Source organism: Fukomys damarensis, unplaced genomic scaffold, assembly GCF_012274545.1.
Source record: "Fukomys damarensis isolate Sample0158 unplaced genomic scaffold, DMR_v1.0_HiC HiC_scaffold_21, whole genome shotgun sequence".
Classification (NCBI taxonomy): Eukaryota; Metazoa; Chordata; class Mammalia; order Rodentia; family Bathyergidae; genus Fukomys; species Fukomys damarensis.
In genome coordinates this window covers 17,821,340-17,845,953 of record NW_022900933.1, presented here as the reverse complement: position 1 = coordinate 17,845,953, position 24,614 = coordinate 17,821,340, and the positions used below count along the sequence as shown (strand labels likewise).

Sequence of the window (24,614 nt, the reverse complement as noted above, 5' to 3'; positions counted from 1 at the left end):
GTTTATCCTTTTCCTGTTGATGGAACTAACTTACCAGGCCAGGGAAGGGGAGAGATTCACTTCCAAAAGCCATGGCTTCAGAGTAGAATCTATGAGCACATCAAAACCATACAGCTCTAGAAAGATAAGCCAACACATGAAGATCATTTTCCACATCACAACCACACAAAGACCTAGAAGATTCAATCGAATCAGTTCCCATCAGAGGCTTAGAAACTTGAAGAGTGTAAAAGTTAAAATGAAAATCTTTCAAGGTTAAGAGAAGTCAATCATATCCTAGGAATAATTTTAAAATAACACTACAAAATCCCAATGCTTTTATCATCCACTTTATTGATGTTCCTGGGTTCTATAAGACAGCAATCTGACTCAAAAAAGGGTAATGCACATGCTGTGCTTATGTATGAAAAAGCTGAGAAAAGAAATAAGGGATATCCAATACCAACCCTGCTCTGGGCTTGCTCAGGACTGTCTTCCACTACCACCCCCACCATACTCTGAAACAGAGATCTACTGAAGGTGAAGGAATCGCTCTAGGATCCTTCCTTCACCTTTCTTCACACCTAAGATCTTGCTTCTGCAACCCATTTTAGGAAGACATCTAAGTGTGAATTTATTATTTCCCTTCTCCGATGGTTTTGTTATGGAAGGAATGGGTAAATGACACACAGAGAGGCGGCAGAATGGAAGTAAAATAAAAAAATTTACTCCATCGATGGGGGTCATCACACCTAATGGCAGGGCCCTGATCAACCCAGTACTGGGCTACAACTCCTTTTATAGGGTTTTACAGCCTTGATCTCATTCAGGTGGTTGCATTTCATTTTCACAGTTCACATTACTGATACTCAAAACATAGTGGCAGAGAGACAGTTGAATTTCAACGCAGATGTGGCACTTCTTTGTTAGGGGACATTACATTTAAAATTCATTTAAATATCCATTCTAGCCCGGGGAAGGGGCATGTTTGGTCAGCAAAGTTAACAATGGTTCTTTTCATTTTCAAAACTTTTGAGGGTGCCAGTGAAGGTTGATTCTGGACTAAACAAAGCAGAAGGCAGAAGTTATCTTACATTGGGACACTTCGTACGTTTTTGCTATTAAAGTGTTCTCTATCAGTTTAAAAATAAAAAACTTGGTCTACAGACAGAATGTGAGAAAAGAGTAAGTCACTGGTAGCAGAGCAGGATTTAACAATCCACCTGCACCACTAATGTTATTTAGGAAGGGCCAGAGCCAAAGATCAAGTTTCCATGGCTTCTGGAATCTTCAATGATTTTCCTCTACTTTCCCAACAGCGACAACAGGAAAGGCAAGTCTTGTTTTATTTAACAAATTCAAGGATAAGAGGTTAACTTTGGAGCCCTTCATATTATTACCAATGATATCCTCTCCACAAGGAAAATCACATTGTGCAATCCTTGGTATATATAGGTCAAACACATCAGACTTTCAGAAGTCCCACTCAGCTCCAAACATCCCACTCTATGTCATTAAATAAATCGCCTACACTTTTTCTCCAAGAAAAAGACTAACTTCCTTACTGTCTGATCAGAGCTAAGGTCCACAAAACACACAAATGTTTTCTGAAACAAATTTCCTTCCCCTTCTATAGTCAATTCCCACCTTCCCCATCACCTGGCAATCATAACTTGTTTGTTTTCTGCCTTTCCCAGAAAGTCAAATAAATGGAATCGACTTTGTTTGTAAAATTTACGCCTGGCTTCTTACCATTTGTTGATATGCTTTTGAGATTTATCTATGTTCCTACATGTATCAATAGTGTGGTTCATTCCTTGCAATTGCTGTGTAATATTCCACAATATGGACATACTATGATTTATCCAATCAGCAGCTGATGAATATTTGTGTTTTTTCCAGTTTTTTTGGCATTATGAATAAAGCTGCTATAAGCACCTGTGCACAGGTATTTGCATGAGCATATGGTTTCGTTTCTCCTAGGTATTTACCTAGGAGAATGTTTGGGAATGTTTGGTCACATGCTAAGTATATACTATCACTGCACACCTCTTTCCTCTTACGTTTTCTCCCTAGCACTGTCCCTCCCCACTGAAGTGCATTTTCCAAGGCCATCAGAATGACCTTTCTAAAAGAAAAAAATCTAAGAGATAGTGACAGGCAGTGAATTGGTTTAGCAATAGACACTAATGTTAGGTTTGCTCCTGCAGGATTTTAAAATGGTCACTGCTAGTAACACTATACAGTATTTCCTTTGTTACAACTTGGTCATCTGGAGCTTTGGGTCAAACTGTGATAAAAGTTAAAGAAATAAATAGTCATCCTGCTTAGTGAATGTTTCCTCTAGTGAATGTTTCTACAAGATAAATTCAAACTTATCAGCCTTTTATAATCTGGTGCTCATCTACCTACATAACCTTATCTCCTGTACCCCCACTCCATGCCAGCTGTATCTAGTCACACTTCTTACCATTTCAAAAATGTCACCTCTGGTCATATTTATTTTGTATATCATATTCTCTCTGTCAGGAATGGCTTTCCCTAGCTGCCCTAGGCAAATCTGGTAACTCTTGTATCCCAAAAGCATTACAATTACTCTACTTGTGCTGTCATTTATCATTTATCCCTGCTCCTCCTTGTCCTTTGAGGGAAAGGGCCATGTCTCATCTGTCACTGTATACCAATGACCATCTCCATAACTAATACACAGAAAACAATGAAGAAATATTAAAGAAAAAATGTAAGCAAAAAGCAATATACAATTTTCAAAGACAAAGTAACCTGCAAACAATTTAAAAATAAACTGCAGTAACTGCCCTCCAAAATAACCCTGACCCACATGTCTTAACATATTCATGATAAAGCCAACAATCCTAAAAAACATAAGAAAAATTATTATTCAGAATATCACAAGGACTAGAAATGTACATTGGTACTAGAGTACTTTCTTAGGATGCACAAGGTCCTGGGTTCAATTCCCAGTATCACACATGGAAAAGAATTTTACATAATAAAGATATAGTAAGCAAAAACCTGATGAAAGATGGCTTGGGAAAGGATAGAGAAAAAAGATGTTAGAAGAATGGTTCATCCAAGGCCTAAGAGATTATAAGCATGTCATGCCACTAATTTTGGAAATAATCTACTAACCTTCCACGGAAATAGAGTCCCACCTGAAATGATAGTGCCCAAGGCAATGTGAAGCCCTGATATTAGCCAGTCCTTGCTGTCACTGAAATCCTTTTGTATAAAGGAAATTCTTTTCACCTTGGCTTTGGATTTGAGTTTATAAGCTAAGAGAGAAGTCTTCATAATGGGGTCCAGAAGAAGAATTTGGAAAAACACAGACCAAGATCCCACAGGAAAATGGACTAAATAAAAGAAAAAGCCCAAAGCCAATTGTTAACTAGGCCAGTAAGTCAATAAGGTATCTGGCTATCAGAGATATGAGTAGACTTGAAAGGAGTATCTAGAAGTAGGTACTGCTGACTGGGGGAAAAGAGTGCCCTTTTTCAGGACTGATCTACTAGGAAAGATGAAATTGTTTTTTCTCAGATCTAGTTACCGGAGAGCAAAGGAGAATCCAGGATATGAGGCATGCCAAAAGTGGCCAGGCTCATCAGAACTTGTCTTTATGTGGGTGCAGAAACAGCCAGAGAGACCTGGCTCCCAAACCTGGCTTTGCTATTTATTAGCCTCATGACCTAGGACAACTTACTTAACCTTTCTAAATCTTTCTTCCTTGTCTATAAAATAAGGCTTTTATGATATATGATTGGTCGTAAATACCAACACTGTTGAGGACTACTGGGAAAAAAACCAATGTTTGTTTGACAAACAGCAGGTACTTCCAACAGAAATCCCTGCTACAGTAAACTTCCTTTCCAGCCTAAACAGGAGCAAGGAATAAAGTAGGAAGGACATTATCTTAAGAAGTGAATACTTTGACTTTCCTTATTTTTTATTGGTGTGCTTCCCACTTCCACTCGGTCCAGTCATTTATGGACACCTTTCTTCTGAGAATGTCAGCTTACCCTGGCAAACGGCAAGAACAGAAGCCACAGAAACAGAGAGAGATGTACCGAGCACAGCTGGTCTGAGCAAACATGTCACTAGTCTCAGCAAAATATGGCTGAGCTCGTCAGTGCCCTGAGTGGGCGTACAGTTGGTCCACATGAACCTACACTACAGAGGATCAGACATAGCTCATCACCTCAGCCATCCTCACATACAAAGATAAAACCGCTGTTGGCAGCCAACAGCTTTAGAGGACAGCTAACATCCTGTTGTTTTTGGCTATTTTTCTCCAACTGATCAAAAAGCTGTTCTCATAGTGATCTCACAGTGCCAATTTCTTCTGCATATTAAAAAAGTTGCTAGAGAAGCATATTCTTACACAAGGCATCACATTTTCACGATCTTGGGAGGCAGTAATAATTATACTGTCAAAAATCTGTTTTACTGGAGGAGGCAACAAAGATTACACAACTGAAGTCCTATGATCAAGATGCTGTGACTGCCAGGGCTCCTGCAGAGTTCCACTTCTCTAGCCTCTTTTGTCCAAGCTCTTTCACTCCCTAGCTACAGAATCTGAGAGAGGGACTCATTTCTCAAGGTCTCCATTTCTATATTTAGACTACTTATTTCCTAAGGTCCTCCCAGATGTACAATACTATGAAAAGGCATTAAACAGCTACATTTCAGATAGTCTGTGAAGGCTGCTGAGCCTGTACATAAAACTGATGACACAGTGCAGATCTATATACTCACTATTCTGTGTAAAATCTGATTTGAGAGGCACAAACTGTTGATGGCAATGCACTGCTCACAGATTAACTCTGCCAGGCATGTGGCAGAAATTGAAAAAGAAAAGTTAGATGTGTAAATAAAGCTATGAATGAAACAACTGAAGGTCCCTGGCAACACAGCAGCACATTACAGGTGGTAGGGTGGAGAAGAAAGCAGAGGACAGAAACCCTCAGATGGCAATGGAATGCCCCTGGCACAGAGTCATAAGGTGGAAGGTCAGCAACAATAACCAGAAGAATATTGGGAACCCCATTCCTGAACTACTTGCTTCCCCTAAAAGCACCAATGCTCTGTTTAAGCCAAAAACTTCTGGGAAACTCTCAATTCCTGTTTACTCTTACACAGATGGGGGCGGGGAAAAGCTTACTCCTTATAACTCAAACCTCAGGGGAGGCTACTAGTCAGAGAGACAAAGGGATTCATCCAAATATACTCACGTATACAGAATCATATCTGCCCAGGGGAAGTAATGAAGCACACAAAAATCCCAGGGCCGACAGGAAGTGGAATTAGAACCACGAAAGTCAAGAAGACAGTCAACAACTTAAAAAACTCCAGATGCACTCAGCTGACTGAAACTGAACTCAAGCAGGAGAGGAGAAAGGAGACCCATGCTGATCCCATGGACTAGGGAGTATTTCACTGAGTCAGAGGAAGTCACTACTACTTTCCCATCAAAATGTTCTACTGGTACAAAGTGTGGTAAATTTCTAAGCTTCAAAAGGCAATCAGGTAATAAAACAACATTTAAAAGGAAACATTTAGAGAAACTGTCATGATTCACTCCTTAAAAAAAAGATTCTCATAATAAGGGCTATGAGAAATTTACCTTGTTTTGTTTTGTTTTGTTTTTGGAGATAGGGTCTCACTATGTAGTTCAGGCTGGCCTTAAATTCAGTATGTAGCTCAGACTGGCCTCAAACTTGCGGCCATCCTCCTGCCTCAGCCTCCTAAGTGCTAGAATTAGAAGTGTGTGCCACCAGACCCAAGTGAGAAATTTGTTTTCATATAAGAACCAAGTAGATGTAGAAAAGAAACTTTTATTTATTATTTTAATCTAATGAGGCTTTAGAATTATTTTCTTTCTTGCTTGCTTTTTTTTTTTGTACCAGGAATCGAACTCAGGTCCTTGCACTTGCAAGGCAGGCAGCAGAACCACTGAGCTAAATCCCTGGCCCTAGAGTTCTATTTCTAAATGCACTGGGTTCTATCTTCAAACACAGTGACATAACTGTACGAGCTCTAGGCTCTTACCAAACCAGGTTCATTGGGAAGCTTCCTGCCAGGCCATTAAAGGCAATTAGAACAAGCACCATCTTTCATCTGGCAAACATTTCCAAACACCCTCTAAGAGCAAAAGATGCTGCTCTGTACTGGGGGGGTGGGGCGTAAATCAAGGGAGACCTTGTCACTGTCCTCCAGGAGCCTCCATTCGGTAGGAGAGATGGGCATATAAATGGCTACCAGACGACACTCTAGGACTAATGCAGAGCTATGAGCAGAGGACGGAGGCCTGAGGGTGGGAGAGTCCAACCTTGACCAGTGGAGTTAGAAGACAGGTCGCCAAGGAAGGGATATTTGGCTTTGTCTTGAAGAATATCAGCGATCCAGGAGCTAAATTAACATAAGAAAAATGGTCCAGACACAGAATAAATCAAGCAGGTACAAAGGCAAAGGGTTAGAAAAGGTCCCGGGGGAATCCAGGGAGGTAGTGTAAGAAACGCAGTGAGGTGGCAAGGGGGACACAGAGGCTGTTAAGAACTCAAGAAGAAAAACCCAGAGACCACAGGGCAAGCACGTTTATCAACAAAACAGCATGAAATGATGGGAAGTAGAAGGGGACAAGCCTAGAACAGCAGGGGAGGGGACACAGTGAGGCACTGCGTGGGGCAAGGCTTCCTGGAGGAGGCAATGAGGAGTGGAGTCTAAGAAAAGCATACAGGTGTGCAAGGCTGACAGGAGGATCTTCAAGTTGGACAGCAGAAATTAGGCACTGTCTGAGGCACAAAGCGTGCTCAGCACTCTAGTACAGAACAGTGGGATGACTGGGTAAGAGGGGGAAATGGAGTTCTAGAAAGTCAGCCGGGGTCAGATCCTTAGAGGCCTTGAAGGTCACATTGGGTTTCAATGATACTATTTTAGCCTCTGTGACAGGTAAGGACCTCAGAAGACATGCACATCTAGATATGCATTTCAACGTGGTATCATAACCTCGTTTTTTTCCCCGTGCAATTTTAGGTCCAGATTTATCTACATCTTTGATTTAGGATCTCAACAATTCCCTTATTTTAGTACCTCTTAAGCACAGACTGTTATGATAAGCCATTAAAGAGATCCAGAGTTATAATGATTAATTACAAAAATAATAAGAAAATAGTTTTCGTTGAGTACAGCTTAAGGAACAGACTTATGCCAGCACTTTATGTATGCACCATCTCGTTTGATCTTCACGGTGCTCTTAAGAAGCAGACACCGCTGCAGCTGCCACTTTAGAGTTGAGAAAATAGATTAACAGCGAAAATCACCAAAGTAGTCAGCTCTGGGTTCAAATGGGTTTCAAATTAAGGCTTCTTGGCTTTAGAGCCCAAGTTCCTTACCTCCTAAGCAAGCCAAGCCTCTTATATCCTTACTGCTTGTACTGTGCTACCCTATACTTTTCCATCAACTTATCAGTGGCCTGAGTACATTTTGCTAACCAGCATAGCGCCTGCTGAAAGCCTGTGTGACTTTACAGACATTCACAGCGGTGATTACTAACAAGTTCCTGTGAGTGGAGAAAGCAAATGTTCACCCACACTCTCAACGCCACAGTTTCAGGAGTAGGTCAGCAGGTAACAGGTTTCCTGACCCAGTGTTTGAGAATGGCTTATTATTCCTCCTAGGTGCCATCAGGAGATTGGGGGTGAAGCAGAAGGGGAAGAGGAAAAAGAGGAGGGAAAAAAAGAGGAGGAGGAGAAAGAGAAGGAAGAAGAGGAAAAAGAAAAAGAACCCACTAGAGAAAAGACTAAAACAAAAAAAAGAATCATCAGAAAGTGGGAGAAAGCACATACTGGTACCAGCCAGGGCTTCCTGGAACAGCTCCCACTCTGGCTGCCAAAGAGCTCTGGAATATATTTGTTAGAGCTGGATTCCTGTACAGTCAGTCTGTTGCAGACTTTTTCTGACCGTACTCCGAGACCCATGCTTAGTTCCAATCCTGCCTCCCACACCGAAAGCTAGTCACTCCTCAGGGGACTTCCAACTGAGGCTCATCATTGGTCTCCTAGTGGGCTTGGTATGTGCTATTTGAACTTAGAAAGAAACCGAAGTCCATCTACCTCTCATTCCTGAATATCACTAAGCCTCCCTGCCCCAAAATCCCATCCCGACCCCACAGGATCCTCCTCACAAAATATCCCAAGCTTCTTGCAGCTCCTTACCAAAGCAACTGCTGCGATAAGGAACAAAGGTTTTACAAGCGGTAGCAATAGCGAGCTCAGCGGAGATTATTGCCTTAATGATGAGGTCTTCCACGTGGGCCATCAGGGCTGCAAAAAAGAGTTTCAAAATGAAGAAGAAGGAAAATCTAAAATGCATACATCAGTATGACCGGGTTGTGATAAAATTATAAAAGCATGCGGGCTTGTTCAGAAAGCTTCTATATTGCAGTCTTTGGAATGGCTGCTACAGGGGCAGACAGAGCCATAAATACATCGATACAGCTGAGAACACAGGCACAGGGATCTGCTCAGGTGCTCTCCTGTGACAAAAGACAGAGAGACAATGGGAAAGGAGTCTGTCTTCCTTTCTCCTTCCGCCTCATTGCCTCTCCCCTTGAGGACTGAGACTGCTCAGTCTCAGTCGTAGGTGCCCATTCTATCCTACTATACTCAAACTCCACTCTGCTCCTGCTCCAACTCAGCAACAGGAATGAAAGAGATTAACTTAGAAAAATTTGAACCCAAGACCCAGATAGAGATATGCAATTTATTACATAAAAAGTTGGCTGTCTTTTAAGTTACTACTTCAACATTCAAGAGAAATAAATTCACTGAGGATTAAAGCAAAAAGTTATGCCTCTCCAACTAGCAACAAGCAAAGGGATTTGGAGATTCAGGGAAGGCCTTTTCCCAGGAACAGGAAAAAGCAACTCCAAAGCAAATCATCCCACTGGGCATCTCAGCAACACCGTCAGAGTTACAAGAATAACTTCTGGCCAGAGATGGTGCTGATAAAGTTGTACAAAGAGGAATGAAGGAGGAAAGGGGTTAAAACTCACCAGTTGTATCTCTGCCTTCTTGTTTCAGGTACCTGAGCATAGCACTCATGCTCCATTTGTTCCCATAATCCTCCACTTCTGGATCATCACAACTACAAGGAATGAATGAATCAGGTCACTATGCCATTAGGCCAGGCTGCGTCAACAAGGTTCCTTACAAACAGCCTTTAAGCTTTCAGAAAAATGTTCATTTTGCTAACTTGCACTCACCCATTTTTTCTTGCTCTTTCTGTTACGTATCCCTCAATTTACCAATTTCTTAAATGAAAATCAAAATGCATTTCATTTGCCCTATTGAAGATGGTAGGGAAGAAGGAGGTAAATTCTTCCTTAACCAAACAATTATAAAAGAGTGAAGGAAACGTGGAAAAAAAAGTGAACAAATTTAAAAACAAAATTGCAACAGAGGAATAACAATGGGAACGTACACCGTGGTCTTAAGGTAAACGTCACGAGTCTAGAAAACCTTGGATGCCGTTTTCAGACCAGAGCCGAACAGGGACGAGTGGGTGAGCTTATCTGGTGTGGCGCACTAATTCGCTAACTGCACACAGAACCTGCCTCAGCATGGGGAGCAAGCTTCCTCCCCTGTGGTGGCGGACGGGGTCGTCGCGGGAGGGAGACCGCACTAGAGTAGTCAGGGAGAAGAAGTATCCCACTGCCATCATGCAAGCGGGGCAGGCGCCTGTGATGCTGCAAGTCCTTCAGTCCGGAACTTGTGCTTTCCAGCTGCCCTCCGATCCCTGCCGCCTTCCCACCCTCTACACCAGCCACACCTCCAGTCCTCTTCCCCACCGAAGGATATGGTATCTTCAGCCAATGCAAAGCAGTGGGCACAGGCCACTCAGTGAAGCCCACGCAGCTCCAGCAGCTGTCCCATCACCTCCAGACTCTCTCCTTCCTTCCTTTCTCTGGACATGCTAGGGCCCTATTTTTAGTCTGAGTAGAAAGTGACTGTTTGGGTTTCTTTTCTATTTTTCCACTTTCTGGCAAAATTATCAGGATGAAAGAAAACAGAGCAAGGGGAATATTTCCACAGAGCTGGGTTGGTACTCCCTTCTTCCACTACATTTTTTTTTTTTGAGGTGGTTTTATTTCTCTTTCTTTCATTTTTTCCTGATCAAATAAAATTTAGAAAATGCATAAAAGCATATAGAAGAAAATAAAAATCACCCATCCACAATCCCATACCTTACAGTTAAGCACAGTTAGCATTTCAGTGTGTATCCTTCTCTTTTTTTTCTCTCAACAAAAATAGCTTTAGATATTTATCTATTCAATCAGGAAATTCAGTTGCTTATACTGTCTAAAACGTGCTTCTACTACCTAACAATACACAGTAAAAAAGCTTTCTTATCTCTGACCCTATGCATACATCCTTTATTTCTTGAGGTCAATTTCCTAGAAATGGAACTTCTGTGTCAAGGAGCACACATATTTTTAAATTTCTGATGTTTTCCAAGTGTTGAAGGGACCTCATTTCTTGATTTCTAAAAAGTTCCTCCAGGTATGGTGGCGCACGCCTATAATCCTAGCACTCAGGAGCCTGCGACAGGAGGATCACTGTGACTTCAATGCCAGCCTGCACCACATAGTGAGACCCTGTCTCCACGAAACAAAACAAGTTCCATATGTCTGTTAAATTCCCACTCTCACATCAAGTGAGGGAAGACGAGCAGGAAATAAAATGATAAAGGCTTATTTTGGTGGAGAAAGGCAGACCCTATAACTGTGCAAGCAATGAAGCAGCAGCAATAAATATGCCTTAAAACTGTATACCACGACCCTTTCATAAGTGTGACAGGGCCAGAAACTCAATGTTACGCTCCAGTGAAACGCGTTAACTTTCCACCTGACTTCTCTAACTCTGAGCTCAGACACAGCCAGTACCTTACATAGTCTCCACTCTTCTTATTCACGCTGTAGTTTGTCAGGTGCATGAACTGGTTCCGAATGTTCTTGGCTCCTTGATCATATCGCACGGTTGCAAACCTGATTGAAGGACAGAGGTTAAGTGCCAGGATCAGAGTTTCAAGAAAACAGAAGCTAGCTGGGTATGGTGGCACACGCTTATAATCCCAGCACCTGGGAAGCTGAGGCAGGAGGAATGCCATGAGTTCGAGGCTAGCCTGGGCTACATAGTGAGTTCAAGACCTGACCTGGGGGCTGGGGATTTAGCTCAGTGGTTCTGCCACCTGCCTCGCAAGCACAAGGCCCGAGTTTGATTCCTGGTATCAGAAAAAAAAAAAAAGACCTGACAGGGCAGTGAGACCCTGTCACGGAAACAAAGGAAAGAAAGGAAGAAAGAAAACAAACAGAACCTAGAACTAAGGATCAGTGAAGTAATTAATAATAATGGTGATGATGATGATGATGATGATGGAGGGTGACATCATTACCTAATAAATACTGAATGCCTACTAAACGCTAAAGCCTATGCTAAGTGTTTTGTATATAATATCACACATAAATTCAATCCTTAAAAAACCCCGAAAGTAGGTTACATTGTATCTAATTTTTAAAATAGATTCAAGAACTCAATGTGACCCAGAAAGATTAAGAAACTTGCCCAAGATCACATGGACTCTAACCCCCTTGGTCTCAACCACTAGGAGATGCTGCATAATAACAGCGATAGCAATAGGAAGGGTGCGAACTTTCAAGACGGTTACTCACAACCTGGGAAGCTGTGTGTGGGCCAGTAGGGATAACTGGGCATCAGCGGGTCAGGAAACAGTGTCCACACAGAGCCTGGCACTGTAACACTCTAGGGTAGAAAGTTAAGTAAAAGAAAAAAAAACGACAGCACAGCAATACAGACTTAGAATCACATCCACAGAGAGAACAGAACCAATCCATAATATTTAATTTAAAAAGAACAATAACGTGGCCACATCAACAGCAGACAAAGCAGAACAGCATAAATATGGGCATAGCACAAGAAACTAATTCATGGATTTGGAAGGAAGGCAGAAGACAGAGGGATTAAACATGGAGCCCAGTAAAAACAGGACAGCAATATGATATCCTGGACTTCTGTCAAAACAAGACCAAAGCAGAAAATATATGTGCCTCTGAAGGAAGTAAGCAGGGAAAGAGAAAACTTTCCAGTGATGTTCAATATCAACAAAAGGCCACTCAAGGCGAACGGATATGGTAAATATCAAGCCCTGTTTACATACCTCAAAAACCGTATCACCCTCCCCTAAAGTGGTTTTCCCAAGAGGCAGATCCAAGTGTGTGAAAAAAACCTGGAAGGCCACAACTTTATTTTCATATGATTTACAAATTATTTACATATGCTTATCCAGACTATGAAGTCAACATGAATTCTTACCACATTAAAGGTCAGCATTTAAAAATTTTCCTCTTTTCCATTTCTTCTCACCCACCCACTATCTCACTCCTTAATTCTCTGTATCAGAAATATACAAGAGCCAAAGAAACAGCTGTGAGGGGAAAAAAAAAAAAAGAGCTAAACTCAAAAACCTAAAACAAACATGAGGCCAGGAAAAGGATGTGGACAGGGAGAATTCTGACCAGGCTATAGCTAAAGGAAAAGTGTTCGAAAAGCATTGTGTCTATGTTTGAGAAGGACCTCAGATTTTCAACAAACTTCTGGGAATTATCACTGAACTCTTCATCATGTCATCCATTGGCTCAGACTCGCCTTTACATCCCCATCTTCCTCCTGCAGTGGTTCTCCAAGCAGATGGAAGACAGTCACTCTGAATTCCTGGGAAACACAGAGGGGGCCCAGGCTGGCCCCCACAGGCTGCCTGCCTTGACCTGATATTACCTCACAGTGACATACCTCCCACCATCCTTTCCCTAAAACAATGAGTTCGGGAGAGGGGAAAGTTCTGCTTCAGGGAAACAGGCTCAGCTCTGCTGATTGTGAGAACCTGATCTGAGCTGGTCATAAAAAGCCGAGCAAAATCCCCCGGTGGGGCAGTTCTGACACCACTGACACATTTATCCATTCCTACACTCCTTTTCTCACGGGCAATGCACTTGTACAAAATCACTCTTCTTCTTCTTCATCTTCTTCTCCCTGGGTCATTATACTCTGAACCCTCAGCAAAGACAAGGTTACTAAGGAAAAAGAGTGGGCTATCACAGAGCCTAAGAAGCAGTAAGCAGTAAGAAATAGGGAGAAAAAGAAGTTCCTCTAGGAGGCAAAAGTACTGAATTCTGTATTTCACTTAGCCCAGTGGACAGTGCAAAAGATCACAGAGAGGAAAGGGAGGGATTGGAGGAATATGTGCTTGTCTTTCTTCCTAAGCCAGTTAAATCGTTCAGCTCTCATAAAAATCCATATTCAACAGATGATATTAATTCTCTGATCATCATTCTCATTATTGTCTAGACCAGGGTCACACTAGTCTCAGATCTGGTCTACTAGTTAAGTTCTGATTATCTGATTAAGCTATAACAAAGTTCTTGTTGTTTTGTTTTGATTTTTTTGCTTTTTAAAACTCGAATTACTTGACCAACATTGCTCCCTGTAGCCCAGGAGCAGCCTGCCCCTATGGAGAGGAGGAAAATGGTACACAGTATGGGAAGAGAGCCCTTGCTGCAGGTTGCCTAAGCAGAGGTCTAAGTCCACACAAGGTGGGCATCTGAGCAGGGTGGTGACCAGCAAGGTCAGGGGATTGGCTACTCTCAAGGGAAAGGAGTAAATGTTAAATATTCTGAAGATAATGGAAGACAGATTTCTCACTATTGGAGAAGAGAGTTTAAAATATGGAAAGGAAAAAGGCTGGGATGTAGTTTTGAACGAGAACTGGAAGTGGTGATGTTAACTACTCTTCAATGCGGAGACAGCACAGAAATAAGTACAGATGTAAATGCCCATGTACGTGTATGTTTGCGAAGTCATCAACATCTTGGTGACTAAACACTACTTGTCATGACAAAGCAAACAGGGTCAGGTAAGAGCAAAGAATGAGACTGAAACATCTTGTGCTCAGAGAATGATGGGGACATGTCAAAAGGACACAAAAGGTAAATGTGGAACGGCTAGAGCACCAAAATAAACCATAATAAAAGAACCCATGAAATAAAATCGAAATCCTCCAGTCTTCATTAGTACAATACATGAAAAGATGGGAAATAAAAGCTCTTCCTTGAAATAAAACGCCAAAATAAATAAATAAACAACTAAATAAGGGGTGGAATTAGAAAATCGTCATTTGGAAAACATTATTTGCAATAATTAATTCAGGCAAAAAAAAACCATAGATATTAAAGTTTTTGGGTGAAAACAAGATCAAGAATAATATTTTACATGAATTTAGGTATCTTCTCATAAAATACAAAAGGAAAGGCAAAACAACTTTACAGGGGAGCTACCTTGTAGAAATCACCTTAATCCAAATAATTCCCACCAAGGCCGGAAATTTAGCTCAGTGGTTCCAGCGCCTGCTTCACAAGTACAAAAACTGGAGTTCGATCCCAGGTATCAAAAAAAGACTTCACATGGGCCATCAGATACAATTCAATGGGAAGAACTACCATCACTTCTGTACTACTGTGGCCCCAAATACACAAACCTATATTTAATTGTGAGAAAATACAGATAAACCCAAATGGAGGGAAAAACTACAAAAGGACTGGCCTGTAACCTTCAAAAGTGCTGATGCCGAGAAAGTAACCGAAAGACAGAGGAACTGCTGTAGACTGAAGGAGACTAAAGAGTCCTGACAAGTAACAGTGACCTAAGATCCTTAACTGGGTCCTTTTGTTACACAGAACATTATTCAGACAACTGGAGGAATTCGAATGGGGTCTTTAGACATAAGGTAAAAAAAGGCAGGTCTTGACACTATTTTTGTAGCTTTTCTACAAGTTCAAAATTAAGTCTGAAAAACTTGGTAAGTTTCACAATAAAAATCCAGATATTCAGCCTCCCTTTTAAAACCATTAGATCTGGCAATTCCAGCATGTGTGGCTTGCTGACACTCCCGTAATACCAAGTGCCTTTAAGTGGGACAGACGGTGGCTCCTCTTGGTTTTCCATCTGGCTGACTTTCTTCAGGGAATGTCCTTGTGAGCACTTAGGCTCCTGACCTTTAAATCAAACCTTCACATATTGGTGCAACATGAATTTGTTGTTGTTGTTCTGGGGATTGTACTGAACTATATCCCCTGCCCTTTCTATTTTTTATTTTGAGACAGGCTCTTGCTAAGTTGCCCAGGCTGGGCTCAAACTTAGACATGTTCCTGCCCTTAGCCTCCCAAGTAGCTGGGACTACAGAAATGTGCCACTATGCCCAGCTTCAACACAATTTATTAGCAACAACCTAAAAGGTAACTCTTTACTAGGTACTCCAGACCCACATTTGCAAATACTTATCCTAACACAGACTGAAATTCACATCTCTCTGAATGAGGACAAGATTTAGGAAAGCTCTCACAATAGAATTTCATAGGCTTGGCCTTTAATTCAAGAAGCGGGAGGAGGTAGGGGAGAGGTGTCTTACTTTCTGGGTTCAATCTGAAACCCTGGATAATACTTCACAGCCTACTGATGAATATAGAATTATATGCCCTATTCTCCACTCTGAAAACAAAAGTAGACTGTCTTTATTCTGACTAGCTTCTTAAATCAAATGCTGTTTTTTCTCACTTGGAATCAAAACAACAGTAATAATCCATCTAAAATTCAAGTGTGGAAAAAAAAAAAAAAAGGGCTGAGGATTTAGCTCAATGGTTCCTCTGCCTGCCTTGAAAGTACAAGGCCAGAGTTCAATCCCCGGTACCAAAAAAAGAAGAAAAATAAATAAATAAATAATAAAACTCAAGTGTGTGTGTGTGTGTGTGTGTGTGTGTGTGTGTGTAGAAAGGATTTCAATGTTTGGTGTATACAGATGGTCTCCAACTTCTGATCATTTCTCTCACAATTTTTTTCCCACTCTATGATGTGAAACTGATACACATCCAGTAGAAACCATACTTCAAATTTTGAGTTTTGACCTTTCCCCAGGTTAGCAACATGCACTATGATAGCTCTCTCCTGATAGTGGGCATGTAGCAGTCCACAGCTTTGAGACACCCACGTGACCAGAGGGTAACAACTGACCTTCACTAAAAGACCTTGCTGTAAAGCTACAGTGTTCAGTAGCTTAGGTGTACTGAATGCATTTGTAACTTATGGGTTTACCAAGACATAACCCCACTGTAAATCAAGGAGCATGTGGAGTATAAGCAGTAAATGAAAACACACCTGAGTTGCATGTTCCAAAATCCTTACCAATACAGAACCAGAACAGGAAAATAAGAAGTTAGTGGGATCTGGGAAACTCTTTTTCTTATTCAAAAGCTATTTGTTCTTCTAAGAATCTGACATCAAATATTCTTGCGGTCAGTCTTAGAATCTAGAAGTAGGACAGTTAAGCCTCCTCTTTGGTAGTTGTATTTTCTGTATTCCAAACAAATGTACATAGAAGAGATGAGGTCAACCCTGAGGAGTCCGAGCTGTGGCGCATGAATGAGTCATCTTTCAGCAGGTGTAGCCAGGCTGAGCCACAGAGAGGCCTGGACCGTGAAGAGACTGCACCTCGGGCAGCCTTGCCAGGAGCCACTGGGTTTCATCCTGGCCTGACCCAGAAAATCTTATGGAAGAGAAACAAGGGGCCCAAGTGCTCTCTGATCTGCTGTCAACCAGCTGCAGCCCTGAGACTGCCAAAATGCGGCAGTGACTAGGCAGCGCCCTGTGGAGCGTCTGGGAGGGGATTACCAGCCTGATCCTCTGTCTTCAGAGCCAGAAGTGACTCAAACTTCACAAACAGCCAGGACCTGCCAGGGAGGGTGACAATGAACGCTGGGGAGGGTTTCTCCCCGTTTCTGGTGTCTCTTCCCCCAACTTGCTGCTGTGGCAGATTCTGGACAGTGTGCAGCCTGTGAGGTAATCTGAATTCCTTGGCAACCAGCAAGTACCTGAATTCTTTCAAAACCACAGGAATCCAGCAGAGAAAAGGTAAATATCCCTGCGGAGCCAGTGTTAATTAGCAAGGAAGGCTACTGAAGAAGGAACTGGGGGTGAGGAAGAAGGGACTGGCATTACAAATGCTTTGGGGTCTTTTCTAAATTCCCACTGAATCATGTGGCCAAGGCAGAAAAAAGTCAGACCCATCCAGGCCTTCTCTGGATCCACTCAGTCTGTCTCCTACCTCCACTGCATGGGTGGGACGCTCTCAGTTCCCCAGGTGAGCACTTCCCTGACCCCAAAGGTGCTAGTGCTATGATACTATCGCTAAGTCTCCTACAGCACATGTGGTTTTTAACTCAATTTTGTTTTAAATTTTTTTGTTATTTCAGTGCAAATTTAGCTATTAGCTTTGTCTCCACCAAAAGGCTTTGTCAAATCATTTAAACCCCAGATTGGATCCACTCACAGCTGTAAAATCCTGGACAAGGTCTTTTTGGATTCCACTTCTGATAGGAAAAAGAATTTCCACCATTTTGGTGAAAAGAGAACCCCTCTCTGGAAACCGAGTGTCCTCTGCTGGTGCTAAACAGCAACATGCATGTATGATAGATAACTAAGTTAGGTACAAATGTTATATAGGCAGTCGGACAGGGCTGGGCCCTTGAGGGAGTCAGTGCAGAAGACGAGAATACACTGCAACTATGGCTGGAGATGTACCTCTAAAAGGCCAGGCCTCAAGCTAAAGATGGAATGACCAGGCCTACATGCCTCCTCAAGGGAAAAGCAATAAACTGAAAAGTATACTGTAATTGGTATCACCTGGCCCAAAATAGACTACATAGACATCAGTCACCCAGTTGGGTGACCAGGACCTCCTGATCCATCCCTTCCTAAAAATGTCGTTGTTCTTTCCATGTATACTTGATAAGTGATCTGCTTCTCCACTGGATCAATATTACCTAAGCAGCTATACTTGCAATCTTACTGGTTGATTATAGTTTTCACCCACATTGTACCCACTTCATGATTTTGTACTCACTTCGTGATTTTGCTCTAAAAAGCTTCCTCTGAAAAGTGGGCATATTGGCAGCCCACTTTTGGGTCCGCTCCTGTCTCTCAGGAGCTATTGCTCTCAATAAATTTTTCCTATTCTTAACTTCTGTTTTCCTTGAAATCACGCTTCAATTTTGCAGAACACGAACTCAGTATACCTGACATCAAACAGGTTTGGAGTCACATTTATTTCCCCTGTATCACTTGGAAGCTCTGAAGCAGGGTGACTCTACTGTACTACCCTGGACCATAAGACGGGACCTAAATACCAGAGAGGCAACTGTATTTGGACAACACCTCAGCATTTTACCCATGTAAGAAAAGAGCATCTACTTCCTGTGTGGCTAAAACAAAGACAGCTGAAATCTATGAAGAAATTAGGTTCTTTTTCTTTAGTTAGTTTAAGAAGGTAAAAAATTTACACAAAATAACATTTAAAAAACTGTGTCTTGTGAAATAAGCTTTCTGTCATCTAGCATTAACATGAGGCCCTAAACAGAAATGATATCGGTGTAGGAGCCTTCTTTTCTATAGAAAGAAGCTCATTTTTTGCCTCCAATTCTGTCTCTTTAGGAAAGATTATGGTTTTCCTTGTTAAGCCTCAGTAAAATGACCTAGTGATCTCATCTTACGCTGATTTTCTTCAGTTATGTATACATAAAACACACGTGACCTCCGATTACTAGAAGCTGCAGGACTGGGGAGCTATAGACTGTTGTTGAATGCAATGACGCTGTCGCGCACACTCTGAGGATTAAAAGCAGGCGTGTGCCAAGACACACAATGAGTAAAGACAGGGAACTTGGGTACATCGGAATGAGTGCACAGAACAATGGACCCTCACAGGACTCTGGGAAACAGCTTGTCATACCATCCTTTGGTGAAACTTTTGTATTCACTTAGACTTTTGGAAAAGCCTAGCTTTTGATAAAATCATCCACTGGTTAAATACTGTATTTTAGTTCCTATTGCAAGCAAGAGAAGAATTACTCCACTCAGTGTGTTCTGATGAACAACACACAAGCAGCAGTCAAAGCATTTGCAAACTCTAATAATGTTAGCATTGCTCTCATTTTGTGCTGTAAACCACACAAGTCTTTAAACTACGCCAAATTTTATTTATGCTTGAAATATTATGCAAAATGTACTGGTATGATGACCTCAAGAGAGAGTGCACATAAAGTGCCTTGACATCTTTTCTATATATCAGACATCCAATTTATGGCAGGACATAATCAATACCCAAGCAGGACAACGGAAACCAGCTAAGGTGAGAATGAGTGAAAGAAGAAAAATGGAGAAGCTCATGAAAAAAAGAGGAAACGCTCAGAAGTCTCCAGTGACAAACTGCAATCTTCAGCCCTTATACCCCTGAGCAGAAATTAGGGGTATATCTTACCTTCTTTTTGTTCTAGACAATATAGGAACTAGGTTTTTATACGTATTCTTATCTATCTCTACAACCCAGTATATGAGCCTATGTGTCTACAATCACTATAGAAATTTTTCCAGTGAAGACTTGATTAAGGCTAACAGTTTATGCTTAGATGCCTGGTTGCGGCCTTTGTCCAACAACTGAAAAATGTCCTCATTGTCCTCTTTCTCCATTTTCAAGGGAAGAGGGCAGAACTGTGGAGTCTCAGCAGCCTCCAGTGTTCCTAGGGCCCAAACTCAGAAATCTTAGTAAAGACTATGACAGGCCTTATAAATGCTGTCATCGCCACCTAGAGGTGAAGGGAAGACATAGCTTAACCAGCTGAAAGCATTCTGTGCTCTCTGGGTTCTGCTCAAAGGATGTATCAAAGGAAATAAGCACATAAACAAATTAAAATATCACTCAAGTCAGGCAAAGTGGCACACACCTGTAATCCCAACATCCTGGGATCACAAGTTTGAGCCTAACCTGAACAATTTAGCAAGACTTTGTCTGAAAATAAAAATTAAAATGAACTGGGATGTAGTTCTAATCTACAGTACTGAAAAACTACTAAAACATAAAAGTTATCAGAATATAATAACATGTACAAAAGCCCTCATACATAAACAGGAATACTAGATCAAGTTCTGCATGGGCAGAAACCGTACCTATTTTCTTCATCACCTGTACACACATACATAATCCTTTACTCGTGGTATTTCCTACCTTCAAAGTGCATTTTCTAAATAAAGAAATATGCTTTTCAGCTTGCTGTGACTGCTCACAGATTCAAACTCCCTGGTAAGTTGCTATGCTGTACAACACACAGGCCACTGCACACCAGAGCTTCAGGGAAAACAGGAAGGAAGGGTGAATGGAGGGAGGGAAAGGAAGCAAAGGTGTGGGGCAGGGAAAAGGGAACGAGGTAGTTTCACAGTGGAAAAGAAAACCAACCATAGCAAAGTTATGTACTTGTTTTAAAAGTTTTAAAAGTTTTACAGAAACACTATCATCTGTAAACTTCTATGAACATGAAAAACAAAACTTCAGCTCATTATAGCTTCAACTTTTGCAAATTGCATTATCTTAAAACCTATAAACCACCTCAAGAAGAAAACCACATATACATGACCACTGCAAAGCATAAAACCTGCACCCTGAATATGAAAGAGCATGAACAGTTCAGTTATCGAGTTCCAACCCCTGCTCCACTCCCAGCCCCAGCTGGGTGGTCTCAGAAAGCAATATGAAGCTCTTTCACCTAAGTCTCAGTTTCTTCAACTGCAAAAATGGATTAGCTATCAGACCGTTGTGAGAATGAAAATAAATGCCTGGAATGTGGCAGGTAAATAAATATGGTGTTTGATTTTTCTATCTAAATCTATTCTGAGCAACTACGGTAAATTACTACCCTCAGTCTTCATAACATTGTCACTGCATCAAAATAACCCATGACCTAGATCACTGCTGGGCATGGTGACAAAGATTGTGTCAGTGTGAAAGTAAGGCTGCTGGGCTGGGGATTTTGTTCAGTGGTTCCACTGCCTGCCTGGCAAGGGCAAGGTCCTGAGTTTGGTCTTGGTACCAAAAAAAAAAAGGCAAGAAGGTGAGACTGCTCAGCACTAAGACTGCCTTCTGTCATCAGAAGCCCACCTGGGTATATTCTGTTTTCTTGAAAGAAACAGCTTGATCTTAGAACTCTCCTTCATAGGTCTGCTCTAATATATCCTAGTGAGCCCTCCAACTGAACACAAAGTGCCTTACCTAGCCAATCCTTCTTCGTAGAGATAGATGACAAGAGGATCGTAGGAAGTCACAAGCACATACAGGCGCACATCAAACTTGAAATCTGGAAAAAAAAAAGTTTGGATTCACAGGAAAAAATAAACACTTTTGAGAATGAACAGGACAATGTAAAGAAGAATTATGAAAGAAAGAACACTCCTCTTCATGAGAAGGACACACTACCTACCCACAACCTTTCCTTTTGTGGGTAAATAACAAGTTCACTGTATTATTATAGTATATCTGTGTGTGTCCCATATACACACACTACTTTCACATAGTATCAGTGGCTGTGTAGCATCTAAAGCATCTGGGGAAGGGGCGGGACTGGGGGTTGAACCAACGGCCTTTGCACTGAGTTGCACCTCTACTCTTTCTTCTTTGAGATGGAGTCTTGCTAATTTACTAAGTTTCCCAGGCTGGGCTTGAATTCTCTCTCTCTCTCTCTCTCTGTACCTTGGATTGAACTCAGGACCTTGCAGTTGCAAGGCAGCAGGTGTGGTGCCATTGAGCTAAATCCCCAACCCCTGGGCTTGAACTCTTGATCCTCCTGCTTCATCTTCCCACAGCGCTAGGATTATAGATGTGTGCCACCACGCCTGGCAGCACTTTCTCTTACATTATCTTATTTCACCTTCAAAATAATCTTCAATGGTAGGCAAGAAACAGTCTCATCTCTGAAGTCAGAGATGTCAAAAATTTCATACTAGCTTTAAAAACACTAGAGAAGACTAAGAAAAGGTTAAAAAGTTTAGAGGGATCTAGGCCCAATGTAGCCAAGAGTCTAATCACAACTCACCATCTATGAGCAGGGGGTTGTTAATGTAACGGGAGACCAGGATGTTCTCTTCCAGGGAAATCTGGTTTGGCTATTGAGTAAACAGAAAGAATAAAAGAGTAGAAATGCAAAGGAATTCTAATTTATAATCAAGAAGCAAAGTTCTTAACCTTTTAAGAAATAATGTAGAAAACTAAAACTCTAGGAAAAGTTTTCCTCTGGGTATCCAAATATTCAATTGGCCATGTAACAGCCCACTTCTATAAACACTATGGGTATTCAATTACAATGGGGGGAAAGAAATTTACACAGCATCTCACATAATAAATACAGCTTAAACATCTTTAAAGATGTACAAACATGATATTAAATGATAATAAGTCAAAAAAAAACAAGAGCTACTTAAAAAAATAAAAATTTGCTCCTCTCAAAAGGTAAAGTACAATGAAAATGTAAAAAACACTATGACTGTTCATAAATACAGGCTTTCATTGAGTTGTGTGGAGACCATGCAGCTACCTCATGGGTCCCAGAATTTCCTCTGTGAAATGGAATGGGTGTTTGATTCACGTAAGGGTACTCACTAAGCAACTGTATACAAAATCCGAATGAGATCTTTTAAAGATCTCTTCAATGAAGAAAAGTTGTTTATACAAGAAATACTGGGTGCTGCTAGACACAATACAAGGCATTGGGGATACAGTGATGGAGAAATCGGATACAATCTTGGTCTTCATAGAATGTACGATTTAGCAGTCCTATCTCCCAACAGTTTAGTATTTAGGTGGAGGAACAGCAATGTAGATAGTCTAGAAGACCACAGAGAACAATTCTTCAAATGTAAGATGTCAGGTTGCCAAGTGGACCGGTAAGGTGGGGCCACTTGCCCAGGAAGAAGTGAGTGTTGAAAGCTACCAGGCACGTGATGGGGAAGAACGGAAGACGCCATGGATGGCCCACAAAATCTTGTACAAAGGAGGACAGGCTGACTCATGGGCCTGTGGCTAAAGACTGACCTGGGAAATAATCAAAGAGGGTGGTGAGACAGCTAAACCCCATTGGCAGAGGGACCTAAACACTTGTCAAAAGAAGTTTGAGTCAACATGGTGGGAAGCAGGAAGCTGTTATGGATTAAGGAAACAGTAGATGAAAATATCAGAAACAGAATCCCTCTCTTTGTAATTAAGACAGAAAAATCAGCTGTAACCATGCAGGACAAAACAGCTCCAAAAGGTAAATGGCAACAAACAATTATGATGATAATAGTTATGGTAGCAGCTCGGAAATAATTGTTAACATTTGCACAAACAAAACTTAATAAGTGTACTGATTATGTACTACGAGCTAAGGGCTGTTCTAAGTGTCACAAACACAACTTGATTTAATCCTGACCTAACCCGATGAGGCAGGAATACTACCCTCCCTGCTTCAGAGATGAAGAATCAGAGAGGTCAGGGACCTGCTCAAAGTCACACGGCTCATAAGCAATAAAGCAGCACCGGAGCCCCAGGTGTCTGCCTCGGAGGTTTGACTTTTCAGCACTATTTGTAGTTCCCCCAAGTTCAAAAGTTTTCTCTGTAATAAAAGTTTACGAAAGAAACAAAAGCATTTCCCATCCCAAATACTAGCTATTCACAAAACAGAGATAACTTTATGACCCATAACATTACAACCACAACGAGCAACTCTGGAGTCAAGACAGCGAGACTCCCCTCTCCTTTCTCACCACTGATCTCAGTCAAAGGCAGTTTCGCATCTCATCTCTACGCAACGTCTGAACACGACGCCGTCAGTACCAACTCATCCCTACCACACTGTCTCCTGACTCCCTTGCATTTCCTGATCGTATTCTCACAAGTCCCAGCTCCATCTTGAGTCATCTTGAGCTCAGTGAATAAGGATCGATGCAATCCCTGTACAAAGCAGTAAGCTGTAGGCTGTGTTCCAAGTCCAGCATTAATCCATCACAGCTGTCTTCCAAGTGAGTAACCTAAGTGCTACAATATACGTGACCGCCCAACTCTGCTCTTTCCCACAGAGCACACTGGCCTTCACTCCACGACACAGCTAACGTCCAGTTCCATTTCCCTTTTCCCATCCTCACTGTACTCATTTATCCATCGAGTTATGCATAACACAAACCCTTCCGTTACTTAAGTAACTGTAGTATCAGTTCCACTGTCTTTACCTCTTATTTCTATTTGCATTAGGAATTAAACTGTAAGCTCACAAAACAAAAGGGCAACTGGGTCTGCACAACTAAGTGCTGTACACAGAAGAACGACTAAGGAAAGTTTTTTACATCCTCAGGCCTATTTCTTTTACATCAGTGCTCAGTTAACTCACTTCAAATTATTTCAATTTCAAGCTCAAGTTCCTTTCATAGAGGGGCTAAAGCAGGTATGTGAACAATTGGGGAAGTTGGAAACACATCCCTTTTCCTAACTGGACCTTAATTATCAAAGCTCACAGTGTCTAGAAGCTACTGTGGAGCAGAATGGTTCAGGGGTTAAGAGGGTATGTTCTAGAGACAGCAAGACCTGAGTCACCACCTTGACTCTACCACTTTCTAAGAAAATGACAATAACCACCTCATAGATTT

General features: G+C 41.6%; 1 protein-coding gene across 5 annotated transcripts in view; it reads right to left on the bottom strand.

Annotated features, from left to right (window-relative positions):
• Ttll5 (tubulin tyrosine ligase like 5) overlaps positions 1-24,614 on the bottom strand; it is a 252,450-nt gene that overhangs the window by 182,486 nt on the left and 45,350 nt on the right. For all 5 annotated transcript variants that reach the window (XM_010645542.3, XM_010645541.3, XM_010645544.3 and 2 more), the window contains exons 8-13: positions 22,034-22,103; positions 21,214-21,298; positions 10,937-11,038; positions 9,047-9,138; positions 8,208-8,315; positions 35-116 (exon numbers count right to left, since the gene is read on the bottom strand). In XM_010645542.3, the coding sequence (XP_010643844.1) occupies positions 35-116; positions 8,208-8,315; positions 9,047-9,138; positions 10,937-11,038; positions 21,214-21,298; positions 22,034-22,103 (539 nt within the window). The remainder of the gene's footprint in view (positions 1-34; positions 117-8,207; positions 8,316-9,046; positions 9,139-10,936; positions 11,039-21,213; positions 21,299-22,033; positions 22,104-24,614) is intronic.